A 16,703-nucleotide genomic window follows, 5' to 3' on the forward strand; every position below is an offset into this window, starting at 1 on the left:
TCTAATGAAAAGAATCCCAGTTTTACTCGTGTTTTTTTTTTGTCTCTCATTACTAGTAGTATATTAACAAATCTCCAGTCTGTCCCTGTATGGCTTCCAAAACTGAGAACGACTGGCACAATTTTCAGTTTTTGTGAAATCCTAGCATGCCTTTAGCCCTGTTGGGAGTTTTGCCCGCCACTGATTCCAGCCAATTTCATGAGATCAGTCAATTGCATCAATAGGCAAGCTATCGATAGCCTCCATTTTGGAGGGACTCACAATTTGGCTGTAGTATACCTCAGGTGACTGTTGCTGCTTTAGCATGTGCTGATTGAAGCAATGGAAAATATTTCTAAAAGTACCATAACCTGGGCAATTCATTGCTAACTATCTCCACCACCTACAGCAGCGGCGGATTCTGAGATTTATTCTCAGCGTCTGGCATTGCAAAACTGCAAACGATAGGAAATACATTGCTTGATGTGATTCCTGTCATTTTTTGCCTACAATTAGACAATAGCTGGGAAATTTGAATTCAGTCAATTAAAAAATTTAGAAAAATAAGCGATGGTCAGTAATGGTCACTGTGAAACTGCTGGATTGTCGGAAAATCATTGACCTATGTCCTTCAGGCAAAGAAATCTGCCATCCTTATCTGGCCTGACCTATGTGTGATTCTGGACTCTTAACTGCCCTCTTGACTGGCTTAGCAAGGCACTCAATTGTTCGTAAGATAGCAGCACCCCACTACCTTCTAAAGTGAAATTTGGAATGGGTAATAAATGCTGGTCTTATTAACATTGTCCACATAATTTTAAAAAATACATCCTTCATATTTGGACTATTTTTATTCTGTGGGACATGGGCATCACTGGCTGGCCAGCATTTATTGCCCATCCTTAGTTGCCCTTGAGAAGGTGGTAGTGAGCTGCCTTCTTGAAACATATTCTGTGGGTTGACCCACAATGCCTTTAGGGAGGAAATTCCAGGATTTTGACCCAGCAACGATATTTCCAAGTCAGGATGATGAGTGGCTTGGAGGTAAACTTGCAGGTGGTGGTGTTCCCATTTATCAGTTTTTCAAACTGGAGGTCCGTGACCAGGTCTGTGCCTCAGGGATCAGTGCTGAGTCCACTGTTATTTATCATTTATATTAATGATTTGGCTGAAATATAGGTGGCATGGTTAGTAGGTTTGAAGATGACATCAAAATTGGTGGCATAGCGGACAGTGAAGAAAGTTACCTTGGATCGCAACACGATCTTGATCAATTGGGCCTGTGGGCTGACGAATGGCAGCTGGAGTTTAATTTAGAGGTGATGCATTTTGGTAGATTGAACCAGGACTTATTCAGTTAAGAGAGGTACAGAACAAAGAGATCTAGGGGTACAGGTTCATGGCTCCTTGTAAATGTGGTGGTGAAGAAAACATTCTGCATGTTTGGTTTCATTGGTCAGAACATTTGAATACAGGAGTTGGGACGTATTGTTGAAGTTGTATAAGACGTTGATAAGGCCACACTTGGAATACTATGTACAGTTCTGGTCACCCTATTATAGAAAGGATATTATTAAATTAGAAAGAGTGCAGAAGAGATTTCCTAGGATGTTTCCAGGATTTGATGGTTTGAATTATAAGGAGAGGCTGGATAGACTGGGACTTTTTTCTCTGGAGCGTAGAAGGTTGAGGGGTGATCTTATAGAAGTCTATAAAATAATGAGGGGCATAGATCAGCTAGATAGTCAATATCTTTTCCCAAAGGTAGAGGAGTCTAAAACTAGAGGGCATAGGTTTAAGGTGAGAGGGGAGAGATACAAAAAAGTCCAGAGGACCAATTGTTTCACACAAAGATGGTGAATGTCTGGAACAAGCTGCCAGAGGTAGTAATAGGGGCGGGTACAATTTTGTCTTTTAATAAACATTTAGACAGTTACATGGGTAAGATGGGTGTAGAGGGATGTGGGCCAAATGTGGGCAATTGGGACTAGCTTCGGGGTTTAAAAAAAAGTGCAGCATGGACAAGTTGGGCCAAAGGGCCTGTTTCCATGCTGTAAACCCCTACGACTCTACGACTTTATCTGCTGCCCTTGTCCTTCTAGAAGGAAGTGATTGTGAGTTTGGAAGGTGCTGTCTAAGGATCTTTGATGAATTGCTGCAGTGCATCTAGTAGGCAGTACACACTGCAGCTGCTGAGCGTCGGTGGTGGAGGGATTGAATGTTAGTAGACGTGGTGCCAATCCAGCAGCTGCTTTGTCCTGGATGGTGTCAAGCTTCTTAAGTGTTGTTGAAGCTGCACCTATCCCGGCAAGTAGGGAGTATAAGAACATAAGAACTAGGAGCAGGAGTAGGCCATCTGGCCCCTCTAACCTGCGCCACCATTCAATAAGATCATGGCTGATCTTTTTGTGGACTCAGCTCCACTCACCATAACTCTTAATTCCTTTACTGTTCAAAAGTTTATCTATCTTTGCCTTAGAAACATTCAATGAGGTAGCCTCAACAGCTTCACTGGGCAGGGAATTCTACAGATCCACAACCCATTGTGTGAAGAAGTTCCTCCTCAAATCAGTCTTAAATCTGCTCCCCCTTATTTTGAGGCCATGCCCCCTAGTTCTAGTTTTATCCACCAGTGGAAACAACTTCCCTGCTTCTATCTTATCTATTCCCTTCATGATCTTATATGTTTCTATAAGATCTCCCCTCATTCTTCCGAATTCCAAGGAGTATAGCCCCAGTCTACTCAGTCTCTCCTCATAAGCCAACCTCTCAACTCCAGAATCAACCTCATGAATCTCCTCTGCATCCCCTCCAGTGGGATCCTTTCTCAAGTAAGGAGACCAAAACTGTACACAGTACTCCTGGCATGTGCACAGTACTCCTGACTTGTGCCTTGTAGATGGTGGATAGGCTTTGGGGAGTCAGGAGATGAGTTACTCGGCTCCATATTCCTAGCCTCTGACCTACTCTTGTAGCTCACTGTGGTGAATCTGGTTGAGTTTCTGGTCAATGGTGACCCCAAAGATGTTGACAGTGGGGGATTCAGTGATGGTTATACTATTGAATGCCAACGGGTGGTGCTTAGAGTGTCTCTTATTGGTAATGATCATTGCCTGGCATTTGTGTGGCGCGAATGTTTCTTGCTACTTGTCAGCCTAAGCTTGGATGTTGTTCAGATCTTGTTGCATTTGAACATGGTCTGCTTCAGTATCTGACGAGTTGCGACTGGCCCTGAGCATTGTGCAATCATCGACAAACATCCCCATTTCTGACCTTATGATGGCGGGAAGGTCATTGATGAAGCAGCTGAAGATTGTTGGGCCTAGGACACTACCCTGAGGGACTCCTGCAGAGATGTCCTGGAGCTAAGATGACCCTCCACAACCTCAACCATCTTCCTATGTACCAGGTATGACTCCAACCAGCGGAGAATTTGCCCCCTGATGCTCATTGATTCCAGTTTCGCTAGGGTTCCTTCATGCCACACTCGGCTGAATGTGGCCTTGATGTCAAGGGCTAACTCTTCCGTCTCACCTCTGGAATTCAGCTCCTTTGTTCATGCTTGAACCAAGGCTGCAATGAGGTCAGGATCTGAGTGACCCTGGCAAAACCCAAACTGATGTGGAGATGCCAGCATTGGACTGGGGTAAACATAGTGAAAAGTCTCACAACGCCAGGTTAAAGTCCAACCAGTTTACAGAATACTGATTAGAATGCGAGTCTTTACAGCTAACCTGCTACTCAAGTCTTAAAGATGCAGACAATGTGAGTGGAGAGAGTATTTGGCATAGGTTAAAGAGATGTGTATTGTCTCCAGACAGGACAGTAAGTGAGATGTTGCAATATCAGGCAAGTCATGGGGGTTACAGATAGCGTGAAATGAACCCAAGATCCCGGTTGAGGCCATCCTCATGTGTGTGGAACTTGGCTATCAGTCTTGGCTCAGCGACTCTGCGCTGTCGTGTGTCGTAAAGGCCGCCTTGGAGAACGTTTAGCCGAAGATCAGAGGCCGAATGCCCATGACCGCTGAAGCGTTCGCCAACAGGAAAGGAACAGTCTTGCCTGGTGATTGTCGAGCGATGTTCATTCATCCGTTGTTGTAGTGTCTGCGTATAGAGACTGTGTCTGGTCTATATGCCCTTCTTTGATCAGAACCTTCCACACACCTGACGAAGGAACAGCGTTTCCGAAAGCTTGTGGGTTTACTATCAAATAAACTGGTTGGACTTTAACCTGGTGTTGTGAGACTTCTTACTGTGAAATCCCAAACTAGGCATCATTGAGCAGGTTATTGTTGAGCAGGTGTTGCTTGATAGAACCTGTTCCATGTTGATGACCTCTCCCATTACTTTACCGATGATCGGGAGTAGACTGGGTGGTAATTGGCTGCGTTGGATTTATTTACCTTTTGTATTTATTTACCTTTTGGATTTATTTACCTTTTGGATTTATTTACCTTTTGACACAGGTTTAAGGTGCGGGGAGGAAAGTACAGAAGTGATGTTAGGGGTAAGTTTTTCACTCAGAGGGTGGTGAGTGAATGGAATCGGCTGCCGTCAGTGGTGGTGGAGGCGAACTCGCTGGGGTCTTTTAAAAGACTTCTGGATGAGTATATGGGGTTTTATGGGATTGGGGGTTATAGATAGGTGTTGATGTGATCGGCGCAACTCGTGGGCCGAAGGGCCTGTTTGTGCTGTAGTGTTCTATGTTCTATGTTCTATGTATGCAGGACATAGCTGGACAATTTTCCACATTGTTGGTTAGATGCCACTGTTGTAACTGTACTGGAAGAGCTTGGCTAGGGGAGCGGCAAGTTCTGGAGTATTATTACCAGAATGTTATCAGGGCCCACTGCCTTTGCAGTATCCAGTGCCTCCAACCATTTCTTGATGTCACATGGAGTGAATCGAATTGGCTGGGGACTGGCATTTGAGATGCTTGGGACCACTGGGCGAAGTCCAGATGGATCATCTACTCGTCACTTCTAGCCGAAGATTGTTGCGAATACTTCAGCCTTATCTTTTACTGATGTACTGGGCTGCTCCATCGTTTAGGACGGGAATATTTGTGGAGCGTCCTCCCCCAGTGACTGGTGTACTGAATAATCCAATGTCATTTACAGCAAAGAATGCCGGACACAGCAGTGTCAGAGGCACTGCTCCTGATACAGTTCCCACTGGAATTCCACATGGTTGGCAGAATCATTTCAGCAAAATAGTCAAGGGTAATTTTCCAACCAGCATTGATCCTTGCCTGTCCTGCCCTCAGGCTCAATGTGGTGATATAAAAACTCTGGAAATTCTGGAAATACTCAGCAGATTGTTCAGCATCTGTGGCAAGAGAAACACAATTAACATTTTGAGTTGAATATGACTCTTCTTCAGAACTCTTGCTTTTATTATATGGCAATGTGATGCCAATAGATTTCCACCTCTTTGTCAATCCTTTACAGCTGTCTGGAGTGTAACACAGACACAAATTTCTCTACAATATTTCTCAGCTGCTAGTAAGCAGGTGGACTTTTTCCAATTTGTCATAACAGTCCAGAAGTTGTCCCATCAAGTCTCTCTCTTTTGTGTTTAATTTATATCGAAGTAACGGGTAAATGTAAATATTCCTTATGTGCAACCACTCCAAAGATTGTGGAGAATAACTTCCACTAATGTAAAAGACTGACGCTTACACCCATATATGGCAAAGTGAAATTCAAGGATAGCCATATCTATGTATAGTAACATGACATCATTAACTATAATCTCCTCTGCTTACTTTGACATCTTCTTCTGTGCATTCATCCAGTTGCGGTGAATTTTGGAGACGGTGTTAACCTCTCATATTACTGTCTGCCACACATTCAGTGCATCCCTATTTAGACACCATTTCCCTTATGACTCATGAATAACATTTCTCTGTTCCCTTATGCAATCTAAACAATGTGAAAGACCCATAATTAGTAAAGTGGGTCTTTCTACATCATGCACTCCCCCATCAGGGCTCCAGTTTACACAGTGCACAGTTTTATTGGGTTATAGAACATTACTCATGTGCCTGTTACAAGGTCACCTGTGTTGCCACACTGTTACTGTGGGCTTTATTCTGAATGACATATTAATCCTGCATTAATTGTAACATGTCCAAGAATGCACTATTTGTAAATTTGTGTGCTCCTACAAATCTGCTTTAAGAAATCATTGAACAAATATTCAAAATTCTAAAATCAAATTGAATTTCCATACAACTCAAGTTCCTAACAAAGAATATGCTGCTCAAGGTGTATCATTGATTATACTGAGCACCCCCCCACCCCAGAAAAGTTGTGTGAAAGCAAGTAACCATATTAAAATTTGATTTATCAAGGTTAAGTGATGTATATTGAACAAAAAGATATTAACACTGTTAAATAGATTAATGACATTTCTTAGGAAACTGAAGGGCTTGAAAATAAATTTAGAGATGACAAGAGGGCATTAGTATTGACCCTACAGAAACAGATGAATTTATGTTCAGGAGTGCAATCGGAGCACAAGAAATACAGGCATGCACTCGGCACCACTTTTTAAGCGTTAAAGATCTTTGAATGTCACAAAGATGCCCATGGGCGAATGGCTAGAAATTTGAAATGATCCCCCTGCATATTATAATGGAGAGATCATGTATGATGCCTCCTTTTCCTCACCAAGTTGCTAGTGGCATGAATCATTAGGCATTTGCCATAATAAGTAGGAGGAAAGTTAATGTCTTGCAAAGAAAAACCTTTCCACTTTAGACACATAACTTAAAGGGACAGATAATCCAGGAGGCTCTGGTAAGAGCATAGAATTATCTGCCCAATTTCCATATGTGCATTGTACCCAGGCAAGACTTTATGCCATGTGTACAGCAGGAAAATCTGCTCTAATGACATACCCAAAAATGCAGCAAAGGGGGTCATTTTGATTTTACGTCAGGCATTTTATCTCTTCTGACATTAATTCTGATTAAAGTCAATGGCAGAGATTTAAACTAGACTGACCACCCATTATCGCCTGCGTTACATTACTTCACAAGGTCAAAATTGTCCCAAAATCTTACATTCATGTGGTTGGGTATACTTGGTGTAGAAGCTGAACTCAGATGGAATTAATTAGTTGATACTTGCAAATGTACCTTCCATTGTAAATGAGAGTGTATAGTCGACTTATTTAGAAAGCTGACTCCTTGCCATATGTATGCCATATACTTTTAATGTAACAAGAAAATTAAAGTGTACTTTCTAATTGCATGCAGTAGGGATTAGCTCAAGATTAAACATACTTCATAGTTTCTTTTGTAATAGGCAAGTACTTTTATTTAATTTCTTAGAATCATTCAATCATAGCATCTGTACACTGCCTATCAACTCTGCACCAACTCTTACCCAAGTTTTCCCTGTAACTCCACATGCTAACCCCACTATTCCCCCTAATCTTGGGTCACAAAATGACAACTTAAGTTTAGCATGGCCAGTTAATCTAACCAGCACATCTTTGGACTGTGAAGGAAACTGAGCACCCGGAGGAAACCCACACAGACTTGAGGAGAATGTGCAAACTCACACGGACAGTCACCCAAGGCTGAAATCAAACCTGGTCCCTGGTGCTATGAGGCAGCAGTGTTAGCCATTGTGCCACCATGCACCCACTGTTTTGGGAATTTTCAAATTAGTTTTGATAAATCAGCTTCATATTTTTATTGACTATCTAATTATTTCATTGTGTGGTGAGATATATTTATATGAGAAAGTAATCTGATGAAAATATGACAAAATAACACCCCTTTATAGTGAGGGTTAGATCATGCTTAACAAAAGATGATTTTAAACAATATCAAAGAACATCCATCTTCCTTTTTAGTGCCAACCAAAATCAAAACAGTATCAAGAATAATGTTTAATATTTCTCCAAGAATATTGAGTTTCTTTAATGTGGCAATCATAGAAATTTTACGATCTCCACAATCTTTGATGGACATTATGACAACTGGTCAATTCAGAAAGAACAGTATAAGTGAATCATTGTTCAATTAGCATTATATATTGGTTTTGAGACTGCCATAGGGTGGCATGGTAGCACAGTGATTAGCACTGCTGCCTCATGGCGCCAAGGATCTGGGTTTAATCCCCAGCTTGGGTCACTGTCTGTGTGGAGTCTGCACATTCTCTCTCTGTCCATGTGAGTTTCCTCTGGATGCTCCTGTTTCCTCCCACAGTCCAAAAGACATGCTGGTTGGGTGCATTGGCCATGCTAAATTCTCCCTCGGTGTACCCGAACAGGTACCAGAATGTGGAAACTAGGGGATTTTCACAGTAACTTCATTGCAGTGTTAATGTAAGCCTAGTTGTGACACTAATAAATAAACTTACTGGCAAAGTCCAGGCAAGGCTAGTGCATTGAATATAAGAGCAACTTTTAAGGGATCAGGTCAGATGAAAGCCCCATAATTGAGTTGGAGGAGTTCAAATTTGTTTGGTATTGGGAGCAGGATTTTTCATGCGGCTAATTTCTCATAACCAATACTAATGATGCCTGCTGGAAGCTGTAATTTGCATGCTGGTGGTCCACACTTTATTTGAAGGTGCTGGCTCTTATGTCTGACAGGGGAGCAGCACTCAAACAGTGGTATGGGTTTATTATATCTTGGTGTGAGCTGGTAAGAAAGCATCACCATTGTAAGCAGAAGATCAAGTGTGGGCACGATGATTTGAGAGCAGGAGGAAGGTACTACTGTTCATGTTGATTTTTGAAGCCTCCAAAAATTGTTCCACAAATGAGTCGATTTATCCGCTGAATGTAAAATGTAGATGTGGGCAGTCGGCATCTTGTAATGTGGGGAAAAAACATTGTCAATTCATATTAAATTGATGTGGGGGTACAGTTGATTGAATAAATTAATTGCACAAAGATAACCTTAAACAGAATGAAAATGTTTCAAAGGCCGTCAGATTCATTCACCAGGTTCTCTGGCCTTCCTAAGATATTGTTTCCAGCAGTGGGAGGTGGCACGCCATTGGCCCAGGAAATTCGCAGCGGGGCTGCACTGTCAGCAAAACCAGAAAATCCTCTATGAAGAGCTGGAAGATCACATCCATTGGGCGACATTTTCCGGCTGCACACTTGCCCCAAAGCCTCAAACTCCTGCTCGACGCCAACAGACTTTTCCATGGTCCCCTGGATCTTCTGTCCCGTCCATTACGAATTCCGTGACGGGAGGCATGGAAAAATTCCACCCATTGTCTCTGGCATTGAATTCATTCTGCGTCTCTTTGGCTATATATCATCGTAAGAATTCCACTCTGGATTAGATGTGATGCTTTTCCTTTCAGAATCATTCATCATTAAACTGGATATCGTGTCTGTTTATGTAGCCAATCTGTGCACAACAGGAAGCCACAAACAACAATGAGATAATGCTCAGATAATTGGTTTTAGTGATTTAGTTGAGGAATAAATATTTGTCATGGGAGATCTCCCTGCTCTTCTTGAAATCTTGCCTTGGGTTCTTCGGTGTGCACTGAGTGGATAAACAAGACATGGTTTAAACATTTAACCAAAAGATAGCACCTCTGATGCAGCACTGCCTTATGACTGCATTGGATTGTCACATCTCTGAAACTGGTCTTGAATGCATAGCCTTCTACCCCAGAAGTGAAAGTGTTTTTGCTGAGCCACTTTGAGACTTAATCTGACATTGGGTGGAAATTTCCGACCACGCTCGTCCCAAGATCAGACAATCGCGTCGGGCGTCAACGTGTCCTGTGCACGTGGCAGGCAGGATGGGAAAATTCCCCCCATTGTGTCATGATTGCTGGAACCTCCCTTCTTGTCTACACCCATACCCAAGACTCATCAAATCAAACACAAAGTGCTTGTCGATCAGGACGCTCAGTGAATATTTGCAGCTCACTGCTCAGATGCAGATGTGCTGCTGAATTTGGCATGGGCCTCATGCTTCACCTGATGCACTGACTGGCCACTAGCATGGGGCCCAAGTCCAATTTCAGTCACATAAACAGTAGCTGTTCAAACAGTGGCACAAGGTTCACCTGGGAGCATTGTCCTTAAGCTATACTTTAGTTTTAAAGGACATTCGAGTAGAGATCCTTGACAATGATTTGCATGACATGTACATTATTGTGTGCCTTCCTCAGGCAAGGTTAGATAAAGACATTAAAATGTTTGCGTGCAGCACTAATTGGGAACCAAATGGGAGAATTAGCAGCCACTTTCCACATCATACCTGCTCTGAGGTGCCATTTGCGAGCTGGGCAGAAGAAGGACAGGCCAGTAACCTCAAAGTGCTGGGGCCTAATGCAAAGGTACAACACCAGCTTTTTAAACATTTATGTTAAAAGCAATCTAAATAAGATCAGTCGACCACACTGAAGTTTCTGATATTGACTATAAAAAGACACTCTCATCCAGCCTTAGTTCGGGGTTAGCAGAGAATGTTGTAGGAAAGATAGTATAACTTTATGTTAGCACTAGCACTGCATTCTCAATTCTCAGAAGTGCAATATAACCATACTGTAATTCAATCAGTATTAAACGTGTACAGAAGTAAGATTTTGTTTGTGGTAAATCACTGACCCATCTATGAGTCCATTACATGCGACGCATAGAGGAAATCTTCCTCTGTTATTTCTTCCTTGAAGGCAATTGTGTCTTGAAAATGGAAGAAAAGGTTTAAATAGTTGCATAAGGGGTCTGAACTATTTACATATCCTTCAAATAAATTTCTAGGCTTAAAAGCAGAGATTAATTCCAAAGCACCTTCTGGCGCTTTTTTTTTATCTGTGATAAATTTGTTAATGCATTCTGTATTTTGGTTACCTAATTTCACCACAACTATTTTATCCCATCTTCACAGTGCTGTACTGTGCTTTCAGGCCATTCACACCCGACTACTGCCACCAGCCTGAACGAAGAATTTGGCCCTTAGCCAAATCTCCATTCACTGCAACGGGGCTGGAGAATCCCAGCCATGGGTGAGGTCGGAGAATCTGGCACTCACTGTCAGAGTACCTAAAGCCAAATGAGGGTAACAGTTGATCACTGGGATTCAAACGGCAAGAACTGCACATTAATGCTTATGTCAGAATCTTAGACTTGTGGTGCAAGAGCCCACTCGGCCTAATTTGCCTTTGTAAGAGCTGTCTGATTGCATAATATTTACAGTGCAGTAACAGGAATTTTGAACCAATGTTTACGCTCCATACAAGCCTCACTCTCCTGGTCTTTGTCCATACCCCTGCAACAAAATATATTTCTAATTCCCCTTTGAAAGTTACTCTTGAACTTGCTTCCATCACCCTCTCAGACATTACACATCACAATAACTTGCTCTGTAAAATAAATCCTCCCCATCTCCTCTCTGGTATTTTTGCCAGTCACCACACATTTGCATCCTTTTCACTGACCTTTCTGCCAATGGAAAGAGTTCCCCCCCCATCTCCGCACCGCCACCCCCCCCCCCCCACCCCCCCACTCCGCCTCCACTGCCTTTGCTTAATTTTAAAGAGAACAACAGCAGCTTCTGTAACCTCCACACCTAACTGAAATCACTGTTCCCTGCTGAATCACCCTTTCCAAGCCTTTGCTTTCCTCCCTAAATTGCAGTGCCTAGAATTGGACACAACACTCCAGCTGGGGTCTAACCAGTCATTTATAAAAGTTTTACATGACTTCCTTACTTCTGTTTTCCATTATGGGGTCAGATTTTCTCTGCCAAGGCTTGAGTTGAAATATTTTCCAGATTTGCCTCGGTTTAAAGAACTCCAAATCGCGCTTTAGGGAGATGGGTGTAGGATGGAGTCGGGCCTTCCAAACCCAGACGCCGTGGGAGTGGGCGAGTATCAAAGGTGGCTGGTTAGAAAGCCCACCTCGGTTCCCTGGGATTTCGCCCCTGTCATAATAAAAGCCCTCACTCCTCACATCACCTCAGCTGCCACACCCACTCCCCATGGCTCCTCATACTTCCCATGCAAACTCAATCCACACCTAGTTAGCGGTGTGGATTATGTTACATAACCTAGGGGGCCATATAATAACAATGGCAAGTGTGAAACTGCTAAGAAAAAGATCACCTACTTAGAACTGTTCTTTAAAGAATGCTGCTGTTCTGATAACCCTATAAATTTGTCAATAACAGATGGTTCAAACACTTTGTACCTCTTAATATTGTCCGATTAATCATTCAAACATTGGCAAAATGGGGCAGCACAGTATCACAGTGGTTAGCACTGCTGTTTCACAGCGCCAGGAACCTGGTTGGATTCTTGGCTTGTGTTACTGTCTGTGTGGAGTTTGCATGTTCTCCCCATGTCTGCATAGGTTTCCTCTGGGTGCTCCGGTTTCCTCCCACATTCTGAAAGATGTGCTGGTTATGTGCATTACCAGCATGTTGCCTGGTATCATGGGAATGTCTTATGAGGCAAGGCTGAGGGACTTGAGGTTGTTTTCATTAGAGAGAAGAAGGTTAAGAGGTGACCTAATTGAGGCATACAAGATGATCAGAGGGTTAGATAGAGTGGACAGTGACAGCCTTTTTCCTCGGATGGTGATGGCTAACACGAGGGGACATAGCTTTAAACTGAGGGGTGATAAATATAGACAAATGTTAGAGGTAGGTTCTTTACTCAGAGGGTAGTAAGGGCGTGGAATGCCCTGCCTGCAGCAGTAGTGGACTCGCCAACTTTAAGGGCGTTCAAATGGTCAGTGGATAGGCATATGGATAACATTGGAATAGTTTAGGTTAGAGGGTCATTAGATTGGATCCACTGGTCGGCACAACATCGTGGGCCGAAGGGCCTGTACTGCGCTGTAATGTTCTATGTTAACCTTAACGGGTGTTGGACTGTGGCAATTAGGGGAATTTCACAGTTACTTCATTGCAGTGTTAATGTAAGCTTTACTTATGATAACTACATAAAAGCTTTACAAAACTTTACAAAGGAGACCACAGAAAGAACAATTTGCTCACTATAACTACTTAAAGGTATCAGTCAGGCATAATGAAAAATTCACTTTGCTTGTCAAAATTCCTGTTAAGCTCATATTTTTATTTGTCTGGACTGTCAGCCAGGCAGGTAGAAAGTCCATCTGGGTTCAAAGAACATTTCCAAATTTTTTTTCCTCAGAAGTCCCACACTTGCCCTTGTTGGCTGATTATGGCTTATCGATTCTGTGCATAGTGCATACTGCGTGAATGGGAGCGTCATTAGTTGGTACTGAGTTGGTTAAGGCAGTTGGTACTGGGTGACTGGGGGAATGAGTTGGCATTGAGTTGGCATGGAGAGTATGAGGGGCCACGGGGAGTGGCAGGGAGGCATGGGTTTGATTTTTTGAACTTATATTTCAAAAGATTCCTGAATCCAGATCACGGTTCACCATTTCTCTGAGGGCCGTGAACCACAAATCTTGGAGAAGCTGGCCCAAGTTCATGTGCTGGCCAGGTTGTAAAATGGAATATGGGCAGGAATCCAGAATCTGGAGCTTCAGACTATTATTGAATGGCTCCAGAGATTCTTGGCTGTGAAAACTCCATGCTTCTATTCAAGTGAGATCTAAAGTTAAAGTTAAAGATTACTTATTATTGTCACAAGTATGTTTATACTGCAGTGAAGTAGCTGTGAAAATCCCTTAGTCGCCACACTCCGCTGCCTGGTCAGGTACACTGAGGGAGAATGTAGCATGGCCAATGCACCTAATCAGCATGTCTTTCGGACTGTGGGAGGAACCCAGAGGAAATCCATGCAGGTATGGGGAGAACATGTAAACTCTACACAGACAGTGACCCAAGCCGGGAATCGAACCCGGGTTCCTTGGACTGTGAGGCAGGAGTGCTAATCATTGCATCACTGTGCCACGTGAGATTCAAATTCCAAGCAAAAAGTGCAAGTTTGCTGGGATCACAACGTGGAGTATTATAGTTTAGCAGTTTATGGATAAAATTGCATAATTAAGATTAAAATTAGCTGAATTAGTTTTCCATAAACTTGGTGATTAATTAGAAGAACAATACTTCATACATTGTTTTGAGCAGAATCTAGTCACACCATTCATCAAATACGACACAGTAACATTTTGTACTGATTTGTGCAGTAGTGTGGAATTTGTTAAGAGGCTGTAAGTTAATTTGCTAACGCTGGATTTACAGAGGCTTGGGATTGTAGCTTTGCTGAAACTAGTCTCCTAATTAACAAGGAATGACATATTAAACATTGATTGATCTGTTATTATGCATGCTAAAGAGTTTTCTATGGAGCTAGCATTCTGAGCACACAAATTGGCTCTGGACTTTGCCTTCATTGGCACCATTACAGTTTCCATGGCATTAATGAGTGGGAATTGTGCTGTGATGTAGCTTTCATTGGCTGCACAACACAGAAAAATAAACATGAAAATGGTGTGTAGATTTTGATTTCATAGTGCCATTTTCATATCTCTCTCAAGATGAACATAATAATCTCAGCTTTTTACCCCCAAAACATGTAAGATCCCTCTCCTAACGGAATTGCAAAGCAATCCAATCCTTGAGGAAAAAGAACAATGTTTAATTCAAGCTCTATGAATATAAAATCCAGAAAGTAGGAATATTTTGTCGGATGAGAGAGAATCCCTACAGTGCAAAAGAAGGCCATTCAGCCCATCAAGCCTGCACCAACTCTCTGGCAACAGTCCCACCCAAGCCCTGTCCTCATAACTCTACATATTTATCTGGCTAATCCTCCTGACAGTAAGAAGCAATTTAACGTGGCCAATCCACCTAACCTGCACATCTTTTGACTGTGGGAGGAAACCGGAGCACTCGGATGAAACCCACACGGGTATATGGAGAAGGTGCAAACTGTACACAGTCACCCAAGGCCGGAATTGAATCCGGATCCCTGGAGCTCTGAGGCAACATTGCTAACCACTGTGCCACCATGCTGCCCGGAGATGGAATATAACAGTACGAATCATTAATTTTCCTCTATGACTGGAAGATGGAAAAGAAAAAAGTTCTTAATGATGTGAAGACTCACATTCGATGAATTTATGTCAAATGGAAGTTTGGAGAGAATAGAATAAAGTATGCTTCCCAAGGATCCATTGTTTCCAGAAATTAAAGAGGCTTTCCAGTCATCTCCTAATAAAATTCACAAATGTACTGTGAAACCCGGGAAAAATTACGAGCTTGCTGGCTCATTTTAAGTAATAATTTCTACTCTGCACCAAAATGGCAACACTGACATAAGAACATAAGAAATAGGAGCAGGAGTAGGCCATCTAGCCCTTCGAGCCTGCCCCGCCATTCAATAAGATCATGGCTGATCTGAAGTGGATCAGTTCCACTTTCCCACTTTCTCCCCGTAACCCTTAATTCCCCTGTCTATCAAAAACCTATCTACCCGTGACTTAAATATATTTAGCGAGGCAGCCTCCACCACTTCAACAGGCAGAGAATTCCAGAGATTCACCACCCTTTGAGTGAAGAAGTTCCTCCTCAACTCTGATCTAAACTGTCCCCCCTCCTTATCTTGAGGGTGTGTCCTCGAGTCCTGCTATCCTTTCTAAGTGGGAAGAATCTCACCTCTAGTTATTGTTGCAAAAGCCTACTTTCAGGAAAGGTCTCTTCCAGGTACAATTACCTGTAGTTTGATGACCACAGCTAATGGCAAACTTCTCAAAAAATTTCTAAATGCTGAATAAGCGACAAAATGGGACAGTTTCAGACTGGTTTTCTGAGCAAGTTGCAAAATGTAGTCTTATGACACTGTCAACAAAGAGTGCTACAATACAATTCTCACCAGCAGGGGGAGGGAACAGAGTCTAATCCTACCGGGGAAACTGGCTGCAGTGCTTTAGGGGCAGGAGTCATGATCTCTCAGTGTACTGGGAAGTCTCCTGTCGCATCTCCCCCACCCTCCCATGGATTTTGGGACCCGCTGCCAAATCACTCCCTGTCCAAGGCTCCCCCACTTCCCATTGTCTCTCCCCCCCACTCACTGAGGATCTCTCCTCACTAGTCACCACCACTCACATCAGGATGGCATGGTGGCACAGAGTTAGCATTACTGCCTCACAGTGCCAGGGACCCAGGATCAATTCTGGCCTCGTGTCACTGTCTGTGTAGAGTTTGCACATTCTCCCCGTGTCTGCGTGGGTTTTCTCCGGGTGCTCTGGTTTCCTCCCTCGTCCAAAGATGTGCAGGTTAGGTAGATTGGCCATGTTAAATTGACCCTAGTGTCAAGGTGATTAGCAGGGTAAATGTGTGGAGTTACAGGAATCGGTGGGATTGTGGTCGGTGCAGACTTGATGGGCCAAATGGCCTCCTCCTGCACTGTTGGGATTCTATGATTCTAATTGTCCCAGGTCAGTTTGCGACAGATACAAATCCCATGAGGGCCATAATGGGAAGTCCACCAGCCAGAACACAGAACATGATATTCCCAGGTCCTTCCATTTTTGGGCATGAACCTGATTATCATAAATCTGAATTCATTTCAATATGTTTAAACTGTTTAACGCTGTAGCTTTCAGCGATGTCCCAAGAATCACTATCGGCTTCCAAAAACGAAAACCAGTCTTGATGACCGCACTGGGTGCCTGGAGGCGAGTGCAGCCCCCAGCTGGTGAGGTACAAAACTGGACAGTGCCCTGGAACCTCCTCCTGGCACACTGATAGTACCAACTGCCAGTTTGACATTGCCAGGTGAGCACTGTCGG

General features: G+C 43.1%; 1 protein-coding gene across 3 annotated transcripts in view; it reads left to right on the forward strand.

The window, feature by feature from the left end:
• The window catches only part of rai2 (retinoic acid induced 2), a 67,573-nt gene that overhangs the window by 43,150 nt on the left and 7,720 nt on the right, over positions 1–16,703 (forward strand). The window contains exon 1 of one of the 3 annotated variants that reach the window (XM_080204051.1): positions 13,667–13,751. The exons of the other annotated variants lie outside the window; for them this stretch is intronic. Within the exon in view, the coding sequence (XP_080060177.1) occupies positions 13,686–13,751 (66 nt within the window). The 5' untranslated portion in view covers positions 13,667–13,685. Of the gene's footprint in view, positions 1–13,666; positions 13,752–16,703 lie in introns of those variants that run through there. 3 annotated transcript variants of the gene reach the window in all.

This window comes from Carcharhinus amblyrhynchos, chromosome 15, assembly GCF_965287045.1.
Source record: "Carcharhinus amblyrhynchos chromosome 15, sCarAmb.v2.hapA, whole genome shotgun sequence".
NCBI lineage: Eukaryota > Metazoa > Chordata > Chondrichthyes > Carcharhiniformes > Carcharhinidae > Carcharhinus > Carcharhinus amblyrhynchos.